At 39.7% G+C, this 23478-nt stretch overlaps 1 protein-coding gene across 1 annotated transcript; it reads right to left on the bottom strand.

Moving 5' to 3' along the window:
* Positions 1-4353: 4353 nt before the first annotated feature.
* Positions 4354-5187, bottom strand: LOC149258493 (uncharacterized). Its single transcript, XM_089419989.1, has one exon. It carries the CDS (start codon positions 5185-5187, stop codon positions 4354-4356), a length of 834 nt encoding a protein of 277 aa, XP_089276115.1.
* Positions 5188-23478: the final 18291 nt, after the last annotated feature.

The raw sequence follows: 23478 nt of genomic DNA, 5'->3' as shown, positions 1-23478 counted from the left end.
GAGATGGGGTTCTTCTCTAGTTTTTTGTAGCTACCAATGTTGTATAGGTGGTCCTTCATTATAAACGTGGGGTAATTTCACTGTCAGTTGTAAGGTGTTTTTTCAATTTTTCGTCTAAATTAGTTTCTTTGATGGATTTTTTGACTAGTCTTGTAATTTTAGAGATGGGGTTCTTCTCTATTTTTTTGTAGCTACCACTGTTGTATAAGTGGTCGTTCATTATAAAGACGTGGGGTAATTTCACTCTCAGGTGTAAGGTGTTTTTTCAATTTTTTGTCTAGATTAGTTTCTTTGATGTCTTTTTTGACTAGTCTTGTATTTTTAGAGATGGGGTTCTTCTCTAGTTTTTTGTAGCTACCACTGTTGTATAAGTGGTCCTTCATTATAAATATGTGGGGTAATTTCACTGTCAGGTGTAAGGTGTTTCTTCAATTTTTCGTCTAGACTAGTTTCTTTGATGGATTTTTTGACTAGTCTTGTAATTTTAGTGATGGGGTTCTTCTCTAGTTTTTTGTAGCTACCACTATTGTATAAGTGGTCCTTCATTATAAATACGTGGGGTAATTTCATTGTCAGGTGTAAGGTGTTTTTTCAATTCTTAATCTAGATTAGTTTCTTTGATGGCTTTTTTGACTAGTCTTGTAATTTTAAAGATGTGGTTCTTCTCTAGTTTTTTGTAGCTACCAATGTTGTATAAGTGGTCCTTCATTATAAATACGTGGGGTAATTTCACTATCAGGTGTAAGGTTTTTTTTTTTTTTTTTTTTTTTTAAGTTTTTCGCCTAGATTAGTTTCTTTGATGGCTTCTTTTACTAGTCTTGTAATTTTAGAGATGGGGTTCTTCTCTAGTTTTTTGTAGCTACCACTGTTGTATAAGTGGTCCTTCATTATAAATACGTGGGCTAATTTCACTGTCAGGTGTAAGGTGTTTTTTCAGTTTTTCGTCTAGATTAGTTTCTTTGATGGCTTTTATGACTAGTCTTGTAATTTTAGAGATGGCGTTCTTTTCTAGTTTTTTGTAGCTACCACTGTTGTATAAGTGGTCCTTCATTATAAATACGTGGGCTAATTTCACTGTCAGGTGCAAGGTGTTTTTTCAATTTTTCGTCTAGATTAGTTTCTTTGATGCCTTTTTTGACTAGTCTTGTAATTTTAGAGATGGGGTTCTTCTCTAGTTTTCTGTAGCTACCACTGTTGTATAAGTGGTCCTTCATTATAAATACGTGGGGTAATATCACTGTCAAGTGCAAGGTGTTTTTTCAATTTTTCGTCTAGATTAGTTTCTTTGATGGTTTTTTTGACTAGTCTTATAATTTTAGAGATGGGGTTCTTCTCTAGTTTTTTGTGCTACCATTGTTGTATAAGTGGTCCTTCATTATAAGTACGTGGGGTAATTTCACTGTCAGGTGCAATGTGTGTTTTCAATTTTTCGTCTAGATTAGTTTCTTTGATGGCTTTTTTTACTAGTCTTGTAATTTTTTATTTTTTTTTTCTAAATAAAACTACTCTATTCACATTAAAGGTGTACGATTACATCATGACTGAAGTCTAAGGCAACTGCCCATAAGGAGAGGCAGATAGAAATAGAAAAATTGTCCAAGACAGAGAATTTGGACGAGACCCTGTAATGCAATCCCACGTAGGGGAACTAGTGTTAACCTTCTTGACCTTATTGAGCTTACAGAGATTCCAAAAAACTTGCATTTTGAACCCTGGCTTATCAACATTAACAAAAATTATCAGCAATAACAAAAAAAATGCCCTCTATAATGGGCCGCATAACCTAAGAAAAAGCTGCAGAGAATGAACTAAGCATCTGGAGGCTCCTCCGCGATTCTGCACCAGCCAACGTTAGACGGATCTTGAGCACGAGCAGCATCGTTCACAGACGGACCCGGGGCCGCTGGCTCCATCACCATGTCAATAGCATTGCTCGCAGGAACCTCCGGAGCCCGCGGAGAGCATGGATTCAGCACAAAGATTGAGCCAGGGCCCTCCTGATGAGAGTTGAACTCTCCCACCTCCTGGGCTTTCTCGAGAAAGAGCACCGAAACATGAGCAGTAATCCTGGGACGATTCAGGGTGCAATTGAAAGTGAAAATCGCAGAGCCGAAAGAGGGAGAAGAGGAGGAATCTGGAGGATGGGGCTCAAGGTAATGGCTGGGTAGAAGAAAATGCCCTCTCCCACTGCGAGTGTGAGGGTAATGGCCAGAAATGAAATCGCTGGAGGGAGAATTGGAGGACGGGCTAGAGGACGCCCGCCGAGGGGTGCCTCTGCGACATCTCATCCTATGGCGAAGACGGGGCAAAACGAAAGCAACAGCGACTTTGTGGGAACAAGACCAAGCAACCACAGAAGCAGAACACAGGCCGATCAAGCGAACAACCAGACGGGAGCCCAAAGCCTTAGAGAGAATCCAGGGAACTGACTGAGGCAGCTCCGCAGGTCTACCAGAGCAGGAACCCAGCTTCGTCGCACCTATCAAACCGCTTGAGCCAGCATTCACCAGGCCATAACCCGACCAACACAACATAAGAGGCTCCAGAACGATCCCATGGCGGAGGCTAGATTTATTACCCTCTCCCCTGCCTCGAATTGCTCTTGCCATTACTATGGCATTCAAGAGAGCCGAGATCCAGAGCAGATCAGAGCGTGCGGAGGTGAAAGACATATCGAAGGACATACTGGTAGTATCAAAGTTGCCTACAGTAAACCCTTAAACGCAGTGATGCCCACATGCTAATGATCATCCATCGACTGGTTATTAACTTTGTTGTACAAGGCGGGCAGGTGGCGTCCCTTCTCACCCCACCTCTGTCCCATCACATTAACCATCTGGCTGGACACCTGCATTCAGGGACTAGTCTTGTAATTTTAGAGATGGGGTTCTTCTCTAGTTTTTTGTAGCTACCACTGTCGTATAAGTGGTCCTTCATTATAAGTACGTGGGGTAATTTCACTGTCAGGTGCAAGGTGTTTTTTCAATTTTTCATCTAGATTAGTTTCTTCAATGCCTTTTTTGACTAGTCTTGTAATTTTAGAGATGGGGTTCTTCTCTATTTTTTTGTAGCTACCACTATTGTATAAGTGGTCCTTCATTATAAGTATGTGGGTTAATTTCACTGTCAGGTGCAAGGTGTTTTTTCAATTTTTTGTCTAGATTAGTTTCTTTGATGGCTTTTTTGACTAGTCTTGTAACTTTAGAGATGGGGTTCTTCTCTAGTTTTTTGTAGCTACCACTGTTGTATAAGTGGTCCTTCATTATAAGTACGCGGGGTAATTTCATTGTCAGGTGCAAGGTGTTTTTTCAATTTTTCGTCTAGATTAGTTTCTTTAATGGCTTTTTTGACTAGTCTTGTAATTTTAGTGATGGGGTTCTTCTCTAGTTTTTTGTAGCTATCACTGTTGTATAAGTGGTCCTTCATTATAAGTACGTGGGGTAATTTCACTGTCAGGTGCAAGGTGTTTTTTGAATTTTTCGTCTAGATTAGTTCCTTTGATGGCTTTTTTGACTAGTCTTGTAATTTTAGAGATGGGGTTCTTCTCTAGTTTTTTGTAGCTACCACTGTTGTATAAGTGGTCCTTCATTATAAATACGTGGGGTAATTTCACTGTCAGGTGTAAGGTGTTTTTCAATTTTTCGTCTAGATTAGTTTCTTTGATGGATTTTTTGACTAGTCTTGTAATTTTAGAGATGGGGTTCTTCTCTAGTTTTTTGTAGCTACCATTGTTGTATAAGTGGTCCTTCATTATAAATACGTGGGGTAATTTCACTGTCAGGTGTAAGGTGTTTTTTCAATTTTTCGTCTAGATTAGTTTCTTTGATGGTTTTTTTGACTAGTCTTGTAATTTTAGAGATGGGATTCTTCTCTAGTTTTTTGTAGCTACCACTGTTTTTTTTTTTTTTTTCCACAGAAAAATCGAACCTTCTATTGATATAAGAGGGTTACATAGCATATGCAGTGCATTGTCATTTCCCTTTTTTCAGAGAAAACCATAAGCGGCTGTTTGTAGGAAATTTCAGAAATTCCACCCTACAGCCCTATCCAAACCGATCTATAATATAACAAAAAAAACTATGGTGTACCCTACCCCTGGCTTCCATATAGGAAAACAGCCGAAAACGGAGTAGACGGAAGCCCACAACAGTAAAAAAAACCAGCGAGTAGACACTATGCTGGCAGTAAAGTTTTAATATCAAGTACGTACAGGAGCTTAGGCCTCCATTATGAGGAAAACAACGCTGAGTCCCATTGCAGTTTGTACATATACATAAGAGTTTTTTACAGCAAATTATACAAGAAGAAAAACTAAGGACTAGAAGGAAAGAAGAGCTGTTGGCTGCTCCCGAATTATGCAAAAACAGGAGGAGCAAGTCCCCTTGCCACCCCATCGACCACTTCTTCTACTGACCATGCGCCCAAAACCTGCTCAGTGCCTTTTTTAGAAAGGTTGTCTGCTTCTGTGTTTCTTTCCCTGTAAATGTGACAAATTTTTAGCTCAGAAAAACAACTTTTAAGACGAATAATTTCAGCAAGCAAGGGAGTTAAAAGAAAATTCCTGCAAAGATGCATTCCATTGGCCCACTTGATTGAATTCAGAGAGTCCCCAAATATCTGAGCCTCCCGCTCATTGCGCAAAGAGAGCCAACAAAGAAGCAAATGTAAAGCTTTGAGCTCAGCAAAATTATTTGTTCCGGTACCAAGTCCAATGGAGGCTTTGAGGATGTTCCCCGAGGGAAAGTGTATGACCAGACCAGCGCCACAATTCTTGTTTATATCTGAGGCTCCATCGAAATAAGCCCACAGGATAGAGCCCTTTATTTCTTCTGCCTGAACAGGCCTGATACTCTGAGAATTGGATGGGAGTGGTATGCTTTCATATATGGCCACTCCTTCAACTGCTAATCTGGCAATGGGGAAGAAGGTGTCTTTGAAAATCCGGTGATTTCTGGCTAGCCAAATTCCCCAAACAACCAATAGGGGCAGCGATCCGACTTTATCATTGGGAGCCTGCTGCCACCAATTATTCCAAGCCTTAGGTATCTCCTCTCCCTCCCAACAGAAGGGGACCTTAGTCAGTCTTAACATTTCATTCCAGAGGATTTTAGAGAAAGGGCAGGCAAGGAAGATATACTGGAGGGTTTCCTCGCTCTCCTTACACAAGGAACACCACCCAGGACTCATTTTCCCCCTTTTTTGGAGAAAATCCCAAGTAGGTACTTTCTTTTGAAGAACACACCAGAAAAACAGCCAAGTCTTTGCTGGCCCTTTCAATTTCCACAATGGCTTGGCCCACTAGTTTGGCTCCTCCCACCCCTTTTGAGACATAAGCCAATCATATCCCTTCTGTGGAGAGTAGAAGCTAGTTTGAGAGTGCACCCATCTCAACTCGTTCGGCTCATTTGAAATACGAATATTAGAGTTCAACATACCTGCATGAAAGGCCCCCCATTCATCATGGCATCTTTCGTCTAGAGTAAGAGCCTCCCCTGAAAACCACTCCTGCTGCCAGACAGATGAGTTTGCATTATTAGCAATTTGACTAAGAGAGAAGAGACCTCTGTTGTTTAGGTGTTCGAGCAGATAGCTTGAGAGGGAAAAGGTGTCCGAGCAGCCCACCCACGGGTCCCTGCCTATCCTTACTGATCTACCGTCACCCACTTTCCATGCCAAACCTTTTTCAATAATCTGTACAACTGCCACCAAAGCTTTCCATACCACAGAGGAGTTCTTTGATGATTTGATAAGCTGTCTGATCCATTCCAAAGGCGAGACTGAGTCAATATACTTTATTCTAGTGTCAGTAGCCCAAAGATTGTCTGAAACTATCAGCCTCCACGCTAGTTTAGCAGCTAATGACTGAGAGAAAGGAAACAAGTCCTTAATCCCCCATCCACCCCATCTTTTTGGTCTGACAATTTTATCCCAAGCAACCCAAGGAGAGACGTGATCCTTCTTCTGGCCAGCCCATAAGAATCTGCTACAAATTTTATTTATTTTCAGCAGAATGCTTTTTGGCACCCAAATGAGACTGGCCCAGTAGACTGGAATAGCCAACACCACAGATTTAATCAAAACTAGCCGGCCTGCCCTTGACAGCCATTTAAAACTCCAATGTTTCATTTTGTCCTCAATTTTCGCCAAGAGCCAAATCCAGTCTTGAGCCCTGTAGGAGTCAGGCTTAAGCATAAACCCGAGATATTTGAATAGATCCTGAAGGGACTTTGCTTCAAACAATAGTAACTCTTTTACTCTGTTTACTTCGAGAGTTGAGAGTCCTGCTGTAGTGATGGAAGATTTCTGTTCATTTATGACCAGACCCGTGGCTTTTAAAAAAAGGTCTAAAAGCCTTTTAAGACAACAACAGTCCTCCCGACTCCCATCACTAAAAATTAGAATATCATCAACAAAAAGAAGGTGGGTCACCCAGAGATTAAGCCCAACTTCTATCCCTTTCAGATCACCCTGTCTCTTCGCCGCTTTGATCATTAAACTTAAACCTTCTACTGCTAGCAAGAACAACAGGGGGGAGAGAGGGCATCCCTGGCGTAGGCCCCTTTGCGGGTTGAAGAAGTCCGAAGAAGCACCATTAATCAGAACTGAAATCGAAGTCAAGGTAACACACGCCATGATCCATCTTACAAAGTCATGCTTGAACCCAAGATGAATTAGGAGAAGCCTTAGATACATCCAACTGATTCTGTCATAGGCCTTAGAGAGATCAATTTTGATGATGGCCCCTTTTTTCCGGCTTCTTTTAAGGCTGTGGAGGGTTTCGTGGGCAACACCAACAGCCTCGTGTTGAGGCCCCGAAAATCGGGTCGACAACAAGGGGGATACCCACCCGGTCCGGACCTTGGTTGGTAGCTCCTTATCCGTTTGGTATAGCGGGTCCGACTGGGGATAATGGGACTAGTTTCCCAATCTAAGGGTGTGTGTGTGTGCAAAGTTGGATGATGCTGATCTAAGAGTTCTAATCTAAGCTACTTTAATCTAATTCTATGCTATTGTAATTTAATGAAAACAACACATCTAATCTATGCTAACCCGGGGTGTATTTCTTCTATTATGCGATCTAAAGAGATTTCAAACAATAACTGGTAATAAAGATCATTCAGCTATCATAAGAATGGAGATCAATTAAGATGAACCATTTTGCATAAAAAGTTAGGCAAAATAGTTGTGAACAACATATCGCATAATAAGTTATTCATATATCATACATAAATAAATGACTCCACCGTACAAAAGTGCCAAATGGTAACTCATGCATTCATGCAATAACATATAAACAACTAAAACTGTATATCACTTTAAGAATATAAGCAGAAATGGCCAAGAGATAAAAGTACCATTTATGACTGGTCCTACTCATAAGCTTCAAGAAAAAATGATTTATCTCTACTTGTTCTAACATCTACTAAGAGTACAGAAGTGCAACATCAGTAGCAGATATCAAATGCAAACATTAATAAACCTCGATCCATCCATTCATCAAAACCTCCTATGAGGGTGCAGAAGTGCATGTTCTGAGGACAAGTTTTTGACAAATTTCTGGACCAATCTTTAGTGGTCTCTGATAGGTTTGGGTTCTCCGCCACAAATTTTTTAATGAATTGTGCATTGTAAGTCGCCTGTGGTTCAGGAAGATGATACATGAGCTTTAAGTCTTGTGCAGCGAATGACCCGATGAGCCCATGTCCTTGAACCTTGAACTATCTGTCATTCATTTTTGCATTGTCAAGTATCCACTTGATCATATCCGTATATGGGAGAATTTTAGGCATTGCTGCTATCCGATGAAGGAATGAGCATGCTAGTTCTTCTAAGGATGCTTCGGAAGAGCCCTGTGAATCTGCGACAGCGGTAACCTTCATTATTCTGGGGTTTTCTTCTTCAAGCAGTCTGTACATGCTTTCCCACGTCGATATCCCTGCGTCTCTGTTACAAGCTGTGTCTGTATATAAAGGTGCCATCTCCTTCACCTCAGAGCCCTGAGCCTTACTTTTCTTTCCCATTTCTTCCTGTGTATGGCTTGGTATCACCCTTCGTTCTTCGTTCCTGCAGCTCACAAATGGAAATGATTGATCAATAAAGGTGATGGGAGAGTCTTAAATGCAGCAGATATATCAAATATGCCACCTTACGTGAAGTAATTCTTTGCAAAAGCACGCGTCTACATTTAGTAGATGACAACTAATTCCTTTATTATCATTAAAAGCGCATGATCTTAAGTCAGATTATGATAAGTGGCTTTTCTTGAATAGTGCGCTCGAAAGATTCGTGATGGAGTGATTTTGCGATTTGGTTCGCAATCGTCGCAGATCGCGACATCGCATTATCGCACCATCGCGCTCTCGCACCTACGCACAAATATAACATCGCAGCTCCTTATCCGTTTGGTATAGCGGGTCCGACTAGGGATAATGGGACCAGTTTCCCAATCTAAGGGTGTGTGTGTGTGTGTGCAAAGTTGGATGATGCTGATCTAAGAGTTCTAATCTAAGCTGCTTTAATCTAATTCTATGCTATTGTAATCTAATGAAAACAACGCATCTAATCTATGCTAACCCGGGGTGTATTTCTTCTATTATGCGATCTAAAGAGATTTCAAACAATAACTAGTAATAAAGATCATTCAGCTATCATAAGAATGGAGATCAATTAAGATGAACCATTTTGCATAAAAATTTAGGCAAAACAGTTGTGAACAGCATATCGCATAATAAGTTATTCATATATTAAACATAAATAAATGACTCCACCATACAAAAGTGCCAAATGGTAACTCATGCATTCATGCAATAACATATAAACAACTAAAATTGTATATCACTTTAAGAATATAAGCAGAAATGGCCAAGAGATAAAAGTACCATTTATGACTGGTCCTACTCATAAGCTTCAAGCAAAAATGATTTATCTCTACTTGTTCTAACATCTACTAAGAGTACAGAAGTGCAACATCAATAGCAGATATCAAATGCAAACATTAATAAACCTCGATCCATCCATTCATCAAAACCTCCTCTGAGGGTGCAGAAGTGCATGTTTTGAGGACAAGTTTTTGACAAATTTCTGGACCAATCTTTAGTGGTCTCTGATAGGTTTGGGTTCTCCACCACAATTTTTTTAATGAATTGTGCATTGTAAGTCGCCTGCGGTTCAGGAAGATGATACATGAGCTTTAAGTCTTGTGCAGCGAATGACATGATGAGCACATGTCCTTGAATCTTGAACTATCTGTCGTTCATTTTTGCATTTTCAAGTATCCACTTGATCATATCCGTATATGGGAGAATTTTAGGCCTTGCTGCTATCCGATGAAGGAATGAGCATGCTAGTTCTTCTAAGGATGCTTCGGAAGAGCCCTGTGAATCTGCGACAGCGGTAACCTTCATTATTCTGGGGTTTTCTTCTTCAAGAAGTCTGTACATGCTTTCCCACGTCGATATCCCTGCGTCTCTGTTACAAGCTGTGTCTGTATATAAAGGTGCCATCTCCTTCACCTCAGAGCCCTGAGCCTTACTTTTCTTTCCCATTTCTTCCTGCGTATGGCTTGGTATCGCCCTTCGTTCTTCGTTCCTGCAGCTCACAAATGGAAATGATTGATCAAGAAAGGTGATGGGAGAGTCTTAAATGCAACAGATATATCAAATATGCCACCTTACGTGAAGTAATTCTTTGCAAAAGCACGCGTCTACATTTAATAGATGACAACTAATTCCTTTATTATCATTAAAAGCGCATGATCTTAAGTCAGATTATGGTAAGTGGCTTTTCTTGAATAGCGTGCCCGAAAGATTCGTGATGGAGTGATTTTGCGATTTGGTTCGCAATCGTCGCAGATCGCGACATCGCATTATCGCACCATCGCGCTCTCGCACCTACGCACAAATATAACATCGCAGCGTTGATTTGGCTTAATATCGCAACCATCGCTTTATCGCGATATCGCACACATCGCAGATCGCAGAAGTTTTATGTTTGCCATATTTTGTTAGCCCATTCCTGCGATATGCGATCTTGCGATCGGGGTTATCGCAAATCGGAAAATCTTGAAGTCTTTCTCATTGGCATTACTTTATTGCGATGCGATATATCGCTTAGTACGAGAATCTTGCACATACCAGGATTATACCCAAATGGAGGAGTTTTTCTGTCATTTTATGATGCGACTTTTTAAAGATTTTTCTTATCATAAACTTAGGTTTTAAAGTATTCAAAAGATCTTCCTAAGCTTATGATGGTAACCTTATTTTGAAGAAAGGAAACTTTTGCTTTTCCTAAAGTTTTAACTAAGATTCCTCATTCATTTAGTATTTTGGACAACACTTAAATGAAAAAAGGTGGGGGTTATTGCTGGCCACAACACCTCGTGAATTTGTCTCCCATCCAGGAAACCGAACTGTTCCACAGAAATGTTTTTGGAGAGGAAAGGTTTCAGCCTGGAGGCAACAATCTTAGCAATAACCTTGTATAAGCATGTGCACAGTGAGATGGGACGGAAATCATTAAAAGAGGAAGGGTGGTCCGACTTGGGAATGAGGGTCAGGAAGGTAGCATTGAGAGGCTGGTAGACCAAACCTGAGACCCTAGATTCTTCCACCACCGCAGTCAGGTCTTCGCCCAAAGAATCAAAGAAGTGGAGGAAAAATTCCACAGTCCATCCGTCCGGTCCCGGACTTTTCTCTTTTTGCATCAATTTTAGGGTAGCTTCCACTTCATCCTTCGAGACCGGAGCCATCAAGAGATCATTTCCTTCTTCTTCAATGAAGCTTGGGAAAAATTGAGCTACTCTTATAACTTCAGCAATTGATGCTTCTGCTGGGGCTCTAAAAAGGTCTTTGAAAAAAACTACCCCAAGAGAGGCAAGCTCTTCAAAAGACTGAGCCTTTTCCCCATTTGCTTTTGGCATTTCCCAGATGGTATTTAAATTCTTCCTTCCTTTAGCATATTGCTGGAAAAATTTTGAGTTCTCATCCCCCGCTTGGAGCCAGATAGCCCTGCTCTTTAAACGCCAGCTTTCCTCCTTTACTTGAAGAATTTTCCTTCTGGCTGCTTCAAGCTCCCGGATTCTGTCACGAGAGTCCACGGTGGCATAACCTCCCCCTGCCGGATCTTCCAAGAGCTCAAGTTCGGCGTTTATAACCCTTAAATCCTCATCTTCCTTCAAAGCCTTTTGGGAAGCCCAGTTTTTGGTTGCAGCTTTCAAACGTTTCAGGTTATTCATGAATGCCTTACTTCGACATAAATCCTCCTCCTCAACTATCCCATCCTTCCTCCAAGTGGTATGGAACAGAGATACAAAGGAGTCATCAGCCAGCCAAGAGGCATTAAATTTGAAGGGGGACCCAGGTTTTTTGAGAGTTCCTTTTGCCTCTATCAGTATTGGGAAATTATCGGACAGGCCCCCTTCACCCACCCAATGCCGAAAAATGGACAATTTCTCAGATAGAATTTCACCCTCAAGAGAAAGCGATCAAGTTTATTTCCCACCCAATCATTACCAACTCTTTTATTTCACCAAGTGGGTCTGGATTTAAGAAGCGAGAGGTCGATCAGATGGGAAGAGGAAATCTTGGAAAGGAAAAAATCAGTTAGGGGGTCTGCTCTGGCATTTGCTCCCCATGATTCCAAGACCCCTAGAGAGAAGTTTAGGTCTCCTCTGATGATCAAATGAGGATGGCCAAGAAAGGACTTTTGGAAAAAGGAGGACCAGAACAGCTCCCTTTCTTGACAGGGCCCATAAACATTGAGAATTAGAAGGGGTAGGCAGAGCTCCTTAGAGTAAAGTTCCAACGCCAGAGTGTGTTCAAGCCCCCAAGCAGAAATTTCTCTAAGATTTCCTGCTTTATATCCTGTGACCAAACCACCAGAGCAGCCATTTGCATCAAGGGCCTGAAAGAGCCAGCCTGGCATCAGTTTAGATAAGAGTGCTATAGTTTCCTCCCCTTTACCAAGGGTTTCTTGAAGCATAAGAATATCTGGGTTATAATGTCTGATCAAATCCCTTAAAGCTAGTTTTTTAGGTTGACTAGCTAACCCCCTATAGTTGTAGGAAAGAAAGATCATTTCGAAATATCAGGGGTGGATTTGCTGCTCTAAGCACCCCAGTCAAGGATTTTTGTTTTCCGTCAACAATATCAATTATTGCATTCTGCTTGGCCTTTGAAATATTGGATTTCCTACCTCTTGCTTTCCTGGGCCCGATTGGCACTAGATCCTGCTCTAGACCACCAGAAGCTGTCTCTTTCCCAGGACTAATTGACAGCGATCTCAGGTTATAGGGGGGAACAGTCGTGGAGGGAATAGATTCCATAGATTGACAAGGGACCAGAGATTTGACCATAGAGGAAGGAGGGACTCCAGAGGGCGGTGATACTGAAACAACTAGACTGTCAACCGGTGAGGAATTTAGATTTAAAAAGGAAAACTCCATTTGAAGTTGCCTAGAGGGGCCAGGCATCGAAACAACAGAGACAGGATCTAAATCAGATAAACATAAGGAAAAGGGGAGAGATAGTGGCATACCCGCTTGTAAGGCCCCCACTGTCCCAGCTGTTGTAGTAACCTGAGAGGCGGTCAACACAGGTACTTGCTTAGGAATCCGGTCGGAAGCAATCTGCTGCAAAGGGGCACTAGAGGTCACGACCTCCAAACCATCCTCTAAATCCTCCTCCATTGGTTCCTTTGGGAGATCCATGCCTGTGTTAGGAACAGGAAAAACTGCCGGCTTTCTGGGCACTTTGAAAGGGTTCCTTCTACGGCGATGACCCAGAGGGCACTTTTTGGCCAAGTGCCCATATTTATGGCATCCATGACATCGAAATGACAGGTTCTCATAATCCATCTTTTGCTGGAACTCCATCTCTCTATATTTTAAAGTCATGGCATCTGCAAGCCCTTCTCGAGGGTTAAGGCTTACTAAGATCCGAGCCACACTAAGATCATCAGATTGTTCAAAAGACCTATCAACTTCCAGGAAACTCCCTAGTGTGTTTCCAATGGAGGTGAATACCGAATCAAACCAGAACTGAAGAGGTAGCCCTGGCAATTTGACCCAAACTAGAGATTCGTTCAGTTTTTCGGTCTGGGCATCAAACATAGGAGTCCATCTGCGAAGGAGAACTGGGCGTTTGCCAAAACAACAATTCTTATCAAGAACCCAATTTACATGATCTTTGTGGGCAAAACGCAAAGTAAACCATCCTCTTTCCATGGCTTTAATCTCCACTGGCTTACCTAGTGCATTTGCCCACTCCGATTGAACCCAATCTCGGATATAATCAGCAGTGAATTTCCTCCCTCGCACTCTGCCTACAAGCCTTGTCTCTGTTGCTGCCATTGCCTCTTCTACTCGGATATCCACTCCTAGGGTGCAGCAAGGCCGTGGCTCCTTCTTTCTAATGGGACCCTGCTTTTTGCGCTTCCCACCCACCTTAGTTGCCTGCACCTCACCCTCCCCTGGTTCCTTGGGAGGTCGGGCATCGGAACCCTCTACCCTAGGCAAACCCTGGCACCTTTCCTCCGAGTCTCTGTTTACACTGAAAACACAGATTGTCGGTCCCTCAACTAAAGGATCCTTTTCAAGTAGAGACTTCTCTGCGCCCGTGGCGCCCCTAGGTTCAACCTGCCCCTGTGTGCTCGCCTCTAATCCGACTCCCAACGGCTCTTGATGGATTACATATCCATATCCATCGCCAGTTGCTCCGACCAGGATGTCGCTCTGATGAAATCCCGGCTCACCTGAATAGAGAGATCGTTTACACCTCTAGAGCTTGATTCCAGGTTTTTGCTTTGTGTTGGGGCCCTACTTTCACTTCCAGACGCCCATGGGAGGTCTGATCCTGATACAGGCCTTTTTCCAGTCTTATCTTTTGCAGCTAAGGGCCCTTTCAAGACATGCAGACCGCAACTAGCCACCACATCCTCTAGCCCTCTGGAAAGAGGAGGAAACCCTGTAAGATCAGAGAGGTCTAACCCCGAAGAGAAGGGAAGAGACCCGATAACAGCAAGGCGGTTCCTATCAAAGCTTTCACCCTTTGAGGTACCACCCCTGGAGGGTAAAATGGCGCGATCTGCCTTCTGAATGTTTGCCAGATCAAGGAGTACAGAACTGAGAGGCAGAGAAACCGCACCTTCCTCTTTGGTAGAAAACCTGTGTTTCGCAATCGTCTTAGGGAAAAAAAGCTCAAGGTTCTGGACAGAAACTTCGTGCCCCCATACAGTGAGTAAATCCTCCGGTGCCGATTCTAAATCCACAAGTTCACGGTCGGGCCCCATCCCTGATATTTGAAACAAACCCTAGCCCGACACCGAAGGAACTGGAAACCCGTGGAAAGATAAAAGTAAAAACCCCGTCGAATGGTGAAAAGACTGAGAAAAATGTTAAACGCATACAGGCTGGGGATAAAAACACGCATTTTTCCAACCTCGGTAAATGCTAATCATGACTGGTGCAGAAAAGTCCAAGAGGGAAGGCGGGGCCCTGACAGGTGAGGTCTCCTGTCCCAACTCACCTCCTGCGAGGCCTGAGATAGGCCTAGCCTACAGAGAATTACAGTTCCGCCATTTGCAGAAAAACCCTAGCGCTCCTCATCGTTCAACCTGCTAGCACTGTTGTATAAGTGGTCCTTCATTATAAATAGGTGGGGTAATTTCACTGTGAGGCGTAAGGTGTTTTTTCAATTTTTCATCTAGATTAGTTTCTTTGATGGCTTTTTTGACTAGTCTTGTAATTTTAGAGATGGGGTTCTTCTCTAGCTTTTTGTAGCTACCACTGTTGTATAAGTGGTCATTCATTATAAATACGTGGGGTAATTTCACTGTCAGGTGTAAGGTGTTTTTTCAATTTTTCGTCTAGATTAGTTTCTTTGATGGCTTTTTTGACTAGTCTTGTAATTTTAGAGATGGGGTTCTTCTCTAGTTTTTCGTAGCTACCACTGTTGTATAAGTGGTCCTTCATTATAAATATGTGGGGTAATTTCACTGTCAGGTGTAAGGTGTTTTTTCAATTTTTCATCTAGATTAGTTTTTTTGATGGCTTTTTTGACTAGTCTTGCAATTTTAGAGATGAGGTTCTTCTCTAGTTTTTTGTAGCTATCACTGTTGTATAAGTGGTCCTTCATTATAAATATGTGGGGTAATTTCACTGTCAGGTGTAAGGTGTTTTTTCAATTTTTCGTCTAGATTAGTTTCTTTGATGGCTTTTTTGACTAGTCTTGCAATTTTAGAGATGGGGTTCTTCTCTATCTTTTTGTAGCTACCACTGTTGTATAAGTGGTCCTTCATTATAAATACGTGGGGTAATTTCACTCTTAGGTGTAAGGTGTTTTTTCAATTTTTCGTCTAGATTAGTTTCTTTGATGGCTTTTTTGACTAGTCTTGTAATTGTAGAGATGGGGTTCTTCACATTATTTACATGGTGAAAATAATGTGATTCTTGACATAAATCCATGGGGATTTAGACTTAGAAAAGGTTTGAACTATAAAGGGGTTATTAGATTCAAGTCAGGGCATATGTATAGACATAATGCACACTTGTTTAGCATGTCTTTGTTACCTCAAATTCTAGGTGTTTTGGTGAAGGAATGGTTGCCATAAGGAGTGAAGGCGCAACATGAGGAAAAATTACTGCAAGAGCTCATTTATGCTATTAATACACCAGCTTGTGAGCACCTGCTTAGAGGTTTTATCATCATGTTCTTCCCTATATTTAGTCTTGTTACCTATCATAAGCACAGGGAATTAAGAAAGTAAGTGTGGAAACAAAGGCATGCACAACTAATTAAGGATTGAGAATGCACCATCGTTTCCATGCATATCCAATTATAGCTCAGACATGCTTACTTTCACAGTTAGTTTCTAACCTGAGCAAGGTGTTGACCACTCTAGGTCAACTACCCCATCGCTGTACATTTTTCGCGTATGGATTTCCATCATGTCAGAGCATTCAAATGATCCGCAAATTCATCATTATCAGCTATATGTACACTTGAGTTTTGTAAACCCATTCTACATTTTGTAATGTAAATGATCCCAATAAGACAAATGTATGTAACAACCTAGGTAAATTTATTTTTCTGATGATGATTTCTATCCTAGGAGATTTTTAGTCTCACCGATTCATATGTGTTTCTAAACAAAGATGATCGACATAGTTTTTCTCTCTAGCTTCACTCCAAAGCTAGGGTGGATTTTGTCGTCAGGATTTTAAATGAGTCATAATGTTATTTATTGAGTCTCTGTAAAAGTGATTTGGGAATAATTCTAACTATTTGGTTAGATTATTTTATTACAAGTCACTTAGTCTACTAGATCATATATTGTGTCACAGAAATGGGTAATTATTGAGGGTCTATAACAAACGGGTGTTCCCTCTTCATGGGTTAGAAATGTAGTATTTCATGTAAAAAATATTTAGTGCATGGTCCCTCATAGTTAGACACCATGGCTAAATATTATAGGGTTGAAAAATTAATAATCCCCCCATGAGTCACTTAATTATTTTTATTGGCTAAAATAAATTAAAATTCTAAAGCCAGAAATTTAATTAATTTAAGTCCTAGGAAAAAATTAAACTCTAACATTTAAAATTCATGGGTTTTAAAGTTGTTAATTTTTGGAGGTTCCCGACCAAGGGAATATTGAAAATTTCAAAATATTTTGAACCCTTGGGCCATAGTAGTTAAGTCAAAGTCAACTTTTTGTGGCAATTAATTCAAAATAATCATTTTTGAGTTAATTAAAAGTGAAATTTGAATTTCCTCATTTTTTTTATTTTTTATTTTTTATTTCAACGATGATGATTAAAAGATCACTTGATCTTCATCAACGGTTGAGATTGCTTTGAGGGGGATCATGCCAACTAGCCGTTGGAGAATTTTTTTATAAATGAGAAGAGCCTCTCCATTATTTGGATCCAGTTTTTCAATCTTGTACTTTCTCTAAGAAAGCTCTTGTAACTTTTTTCCGGATAATAAAATGGTAAGATTTTGGGGTTTCAGACTTTAGTGTTCCTCTTTCAGATTTATGTGGTAATATTGTTCTTAATACTTTGTTGTTTTTATTTTCATTTGCTGGTTAATAGCCTTTGATGATTGATCTGTGTATATGTATCTTGCACAGATTTATGGGATTTTAGAATATCATTTTGATTTGATAGAAGTAGCAGGTATATTATTTCTTGATGATTTTATGATCATTTTTAAATCTCTATTAATCTAACAATCATATCTAAGTGTGCAGAAGTTATCATTCAGGATTTGGGAGTTTGAGGAAGTCCTCAACTGGACCAACTGAATCTTAGTTTATAGAATCTAAGGAGCCCACTATCTTTTTAATTTCTGATGTCATTTTATAGAATATTTTACTTGCATGGTTTTTCTTTGGCTTGTACATCTTTAAAATTTCAAATTTATTTCTAAATTTGTGCAAAATTTGTTTAAATCTAGCTAATAGAGGTCTTTGATCTGCAGATCTACTACATCTGTAGAATATTATTGTATATTTGTAAATATCAAATTTCCAATTCATTAGGGTTCTGGGTATTTCATATTTTTGTATATACATGTTTTGGGGTTTGTTATCTTTTGCTTGTGCAAGAACAAAGCAAAAGATTGCAGACAATTTTTGTGGATTCTGAAGGCAAATCTAGGCCCCGGAGGGCATCCCCATTTTGTTTGCAGGTTAAATAGACAATTCAAGAGGATAGTGGGCAATTTTTTTAGTGCCTTGAGACCCTGTGCTGGTCATCTCCAACTCCTTCTTGGCCTCCCTTCATTTTCGGCCTCCCCTCTTCTCCTCTCGGCATCCCTCCTTCTCCTCCGCTTCCTCTCCTTTTCTTCTCGGCCGGCTCCCTTCTCCCTTGCTGCCTCACGACCTGCTCCCTTACCTCTCACCTCTCCTCCATTTTTCCTCTCCCTTCTCGGCCTGCCTATTCCTCCTCACACTCGGCCCTCACTTCTCCCTCATCTCCTCGCAACCCCTCCTCCTCCTCCCTCCAACCTTATAGCGCTTACTCTCGGTCACCTCCCTCTCAACCCCTCATCTCATGCTTCCCTTTCCCCTCACTCTCGGCCTCCCTTCAACTCTATCATTCCACCCTCAAGCCTCCCCTCCTCACCAAAAACAATTTCCTAAAAAAATTTAACAAATTTTTATATACAAATTTCGCAAATTTTATTTTATTTTTTATTTATTTATTTTTATATTATTTATTTTATTATTTTTATCTATTTTTATTTTTATTATTATTATTATTTTATTTTATTTAATTTATTATTTATTTATTTATTATTATTATTATTATTTATTTATTTATTTATTTATTTATTATTATTTTTTTTTTTTTTCTGAAAATTGGCATTTGGAATTGGAGGATTTTTAGTGGTTCGGGCAGCGTATCTCTAAGTAGCTTCAAGCCCCTAAGGGCTGACTGGTGCACACCCTCTAACCTTTCTTCATTTCATTTATTTGATTGAAAGCAAGGCTAATACTAGGATAGACTTGAAATTAGCCAGAGTTTAGCAGCAAATTTAATTTACAACTTTTACTGTTGTACATTGCAGAGATATAAATTATCTTTAGTAACTTTTTTCATGCTAATTGGCAAATTTCTGAACATTGTTTCACTGTTGTTCAATAAATTATTTACGAGGTTTTTAGATCAAATGCACCAGTAGATAAAAAATAATTAAACTCAGAAATTTTTTGAATTGTAGTTATCAGTTTGTCATTTAAAAATTTCTGCTGTTATACATAGAAAAATCTGAGTATTGCATAGTTACATGATTTCTGTTTTAGAATATATTGATGGCATTAACATTTGATTTAAGAACAAATTACTAGACTGATATTCATTGATGTAATCTAAGTTTAAGTACTTAGTTTTATTTATGAAGTACATTTGTTTTCACATGCTCAATCAAGAAAGATTATCCTAGTTTTACTTATGCATCTGATGACCTTTGATTGAGTACCTTATACAAATGGATTTCTGAATTTAAAGTGCTTTATTTCCAACATTTTACATTTCAGTCCTATTGTACATTTCAGTAATTACTTGTTCATATTTTACATTTTACAATGCTGGTATAAGTACTTGTTTTCGCATTAAGATCACCATTTTTCAGAGCCTTAAGCTAAATAACATTTAAGACATATTCCAAAATAATTTGAGGCCCTCATTTAACTAAAATTAATCAAGTCCTACATTTCACATAGCTTTAAGTTTTGCATTTTCATATAAAACAGTCAAGTCATTTAACAGTAGTTTCCGATTCTTTACTTGGACCTTATTTCCTTCGCAAGATAGTTGACTCCACAAGGCACTAGTATCACTTTTCTAAAATCATTTTGAATCCTTAAAATCTTGCACAATCTAAAACAATTATTAGTTGCTTAGCTGTGTCTCCCAGATTGGTTGGTTCTCAACTAATCTCCCTTCGTTCCATTTCCATAGGGTCTACCCCCCTTAGTCTGCTATTGGGAGACAACTCAAATGAAGAGATTGGGGATTAGTGTGACAACCCCCGATCTGAGTTGTTTTTGTGGTGCCTAGACATTCTGTGCGACAACATTTTTTGGCATCGTTGTCGAGAACCAATTTATTGGACCTTGGCTTTACGACATTTCTCATCTTTCATCTTTCATCTCAAAGTGTCTGAGTTGGATTTTTGTCAAAGTGGCGACTCCACGTTTTTCATTTCCTACAAGGGTTTGCACTAGAAGAAATTCAAGTACCCTGATTAATCCCACTTTGGATCCTGAAAAGATTTTAGAGTTCGATTACAGAAGGTCTCTTTCTGTGCACACCTCGATAATCTTGGACAAGAAGCTCTCTCTAATATCCATTTTCTTTTTTCAGATCCCATTTAACAAGACATCATGGATGACTTGTATCTTCCTTGCAACTTCACTAACATTCAGGGTTACCCGCATGACCTTCCTAATATAGGTATGGATAAATTGCCTTCTTTCCAAAGCAATAATGCGGTAACCGTTAAAGATAATCTTAATTGCTTTAGGCATTTCATTAACAAATGGGGTGGTGCTAATGCTGCTCATGAGGATGAAGCTTTTTGTGCTCTCTTCGGAAGAGGATGCTTTAGATTGGTTCACCTAAAGACCTGATCATTCCTTCAATTCATTACAAGCTCTTACTAATGTCTTCAAGGAGAAGTTTGGAGATAAGAGGGGAGAAAGGCATCTAGTTAAAGCCCTAAGTATCATAAAAAAGAAAAGAAAATGAAATCGTTGAGGAATTTAACAAAATGTTTAATGGTATTGTTAAGGAATTACCTCAAGATTATGAACCTCCTGATAAATCTCTTCGAGACTTCTACATTGATGATTTTAATGTTGATACCTCTTATGAATTAAGACGTGCTAAACTTGTTGATTATAAGGAGTGTCAAACTTTAGCCGAAGAGCTTGAAAAGGATAAGAAGGCATATGGGAAATCTGAGATTCCAGGCTTTGATAGAGCTTCCACAAAGCTAAAAGAGCCTAAGGGTAAAGAAGTTAAGGAATCTAAAGATGATCCTATGCAGAAGTTACTTCAAAAGTTGGAAAGCATGGAGCTTAACCAAGCAAAATTAATCTCTAACCATGCTAAAGAGATAAGTACTCTGCAATCTAGGTTGGTCCAAATGGAAAGGTCGCAAGCTCAAAGTTCCCAACCTAGAAATAATAACAAAAATAATAATGCTTGGCAGAGGAAAGGGCAATCAAATGAACATCGACCACCAAATCCCCTTGAATCTGCCAATCTTGTTGAGGATGCTCCTCCATATTGTAGGGCTTGTGATGCCTTGCATGAAGAAGCTACTTGCCCCACTATTAAGAGAATTGTGGAAAGTGGGATCTTTGGGGCAAGTAACCAGATTAATGTTGTTGGTAGGGAGTATCACCTATCAAATGAAAATTGGGAAAGGGTTAAGGAGCATAGTCATGATGTCAGGCCTTTCGCATCTTCCTATAGTATCAATAATTTTGACCATGACAATGATATGTTGGTTAAATTATTCGGTGAAAGGCCCTCTCCAGATCAAATTTTAGAAATTGCGAGAGATAAGGGGCTAACTTATCAAAGAAGGGATAAAGATCAAAGTGATAATCATGCTCCCCTTCGAAATTTTAGCCCCTCCTCTGAAATGAATATTGATTTGGGTGGATGGTTGAACAATTCCAAAATCTGGGTTCCTGTCACTGAAGTTTTGAAAATCCCTTCCCAAAGGGCTAAGTTGTTAAATGCCATTGAGAATCCTTGTATTATGTTACTCAAGACAAGGCTCCTGAGACTGTCTACTAGGATGCTCCTGTGTATTTGCAAAGTATGGATTCTGACAACAATGAGAACCAACCTTTTTTCATTACCTTGATGCTTAATGGTTACATGTTGTACAATTGCATGTTAGATTCGGGTGCTTCAACTTGTGTTATGACCAAGAGGGTCATGGAACAACTAAATTTAAGGATTTACAAGCCTTACTACAACATATGTGCCATGGATTCTAAGAAAATTGAAGTTCGTGGGTTAATAAAGGATTCAAAAGTCCATTTGTCTGTCTACCCTGACATTATGATCGTGATGGACATAGTTGTAGTTAATGTTCCTAATGCTTGGGTTATGCTATTGCCTAGGAAATGGGCCTATGATCTAGCAGGAAGTATCCAAATGAATTGGTCATATGCTATGATTCCTTCTCCTAGAGGTCCAGTTTCATTGGACTAAATAGGGAGCTAGAAAGGAGATTCCATGCGGAAGATCCTAAGAGACCCCATAATGTGGTGATCACCGACAAACCTGACTTGGGGAATTACACTATTTTGTCTAATTCCATAATCCCCTTAGAAGTTAAGGTTGATGAAAAGATAAGTGATCTGAAGAGTCAAGTATGGTATATGCATTTCAATGGTGCATCATCTAGGCATGGTAAAGGTACTAGGATTGTGTTGAAGTCTCCCTTGGGGCATGTTTTCAAATTTGTCTATAGATTAGAATTTGGAGCAACCAAAAACGTGGTTGAGTATGAAGCTTTGTTGTTGGGCCTTGAGTTGGCAAAGGGCTTAGGGGTTAAATTGCTTCATATTAATGGAGACTCTGATTTGGTTATCATGCAAGTTAAAAATAAATTTACTTGTAAGAATCAGAGATTGAGAAACTATCAGAATGCAGTCTGGGATATTTTGGAATACTTTGATGCTCTTGACCTCGAAGCTATCCCAAGAGAGCATAATAGTTTGGCCAATGATCTTGTTGTAGCCGCATCTACCTTGCAGTTGTCTGATGAATTAGTGAAGGATAAGATTAAAATGGAAATTATTTTCAGACCTTCCGTTCTAGATAACTTAGAGCAGTGGCAAGTTTTTGACGATGAAAAGCAAGTGATTCTCTTTTTAAATAACTTGGAGGAGTTTGAACATTTCCGTGTAAGATATAAGGAGCATGGATCGGATGAGTATGAAGATATTATAAATCCTACTCCCAGGAATGTTATTGCCTTAGAGCAACACTTTGATTGGCATGATGGCACAAAGAAAGGAGAAGAGAATAAGATGGAGCGTAGATACGGATCAATACCTAGCAGCACACCTTCTAGTTCATTCCGTTGATTCAGTAGATTATTCCCGGTAAATTTATTGAAGTAAATATAGGTAACCCTATTGACCATAAAATTGTTAAAATTGGTAAGGGTACTAGTAAGGAAGAAAGGAAAAATATAATCGATTTACTTCATTAATATCGAGATGTCTTAGCATTTTATTATGATGAGCTAAAGGGTTATAGGGAAGATGTCATGGAGCACATTATCCCTTTAAATGATGAAAATGCTAAGCCCTTTCGTCAAAAGCTTAGACAGATAAACCCTAGGTTGGCCCCCTTAGTCCAAAAGGAGCTTGAAAAAATGCTCACCGTTGGAATCATTGCTCAGACTAGGCATTCCTCATGGTGTTCCAATCTGGTGATTGTTAGAAAGAAGAATGAACAATCAGACTTTGTGTCAATTTCGGAAACCTTAATCTAGCATGTAAGAAGGATAATTACCCTTTTCCAAACATGGAGACTATGTTGCAAAGGATAACGGGTTTCGAAATGATGTCCCTGCTAGATGGTTTCTTTGGGTATAATCAAGTTTGGGTTAAGAAGGAAGATCGACACAAAACTACTTTCACCACACCATGGGGTACATTTGAATACATTCAAATGCCTTTTGGGTTAACTAATGTTGGGGCTACCTTTCAAAGGGCTATGGACTATGCCTTCAAGGGTTTAATCGGTAAAATTATTGAAATTTATCAGGATGATCTTACGGTTTTTTCTAAGAATTGTATCACTCATATAGGTCATCTTAGGCAGGTTTTTGATAGATGCAGAGAATTTGGAATCTCTTTGCATCCTCCAAAGTCTATTTTTGGAGTAACAGAAGCGAAGTCGCTTGGTCACATCATTTCCAAGGATGGGATCAA

This window comes from Pinus tabuliformis, chromosome 6 (genome assembly GCF_031772625.1).
Source record: "Pinus tabuliformis cultivar Carrire ecotype Pingquan chromosome 6, CPIR1, whole genome shotgun sequence".
Lineage (NCBI taxonomy): Eukaryota > Viridiplantae > Streptophyta > Pinopsida > Pinales > Pinaceae > Pinus > Pinus tabuliformis.
Note: the sequence above shows the minus strand (reverse complement) of the source record. Positions and strands in the feature narration are given on the sequence as shown.

What these genes read in the sequence shown, in the direction of transcription:
- LOC149258493 (XM_089419989.1), bottom strand. Translation starts at nt 5,187, where the DNA reads ATGAGTCCTGGGTGGTGTTCCTTGTGTAAGGAGAGCGAGGAAACCCTC.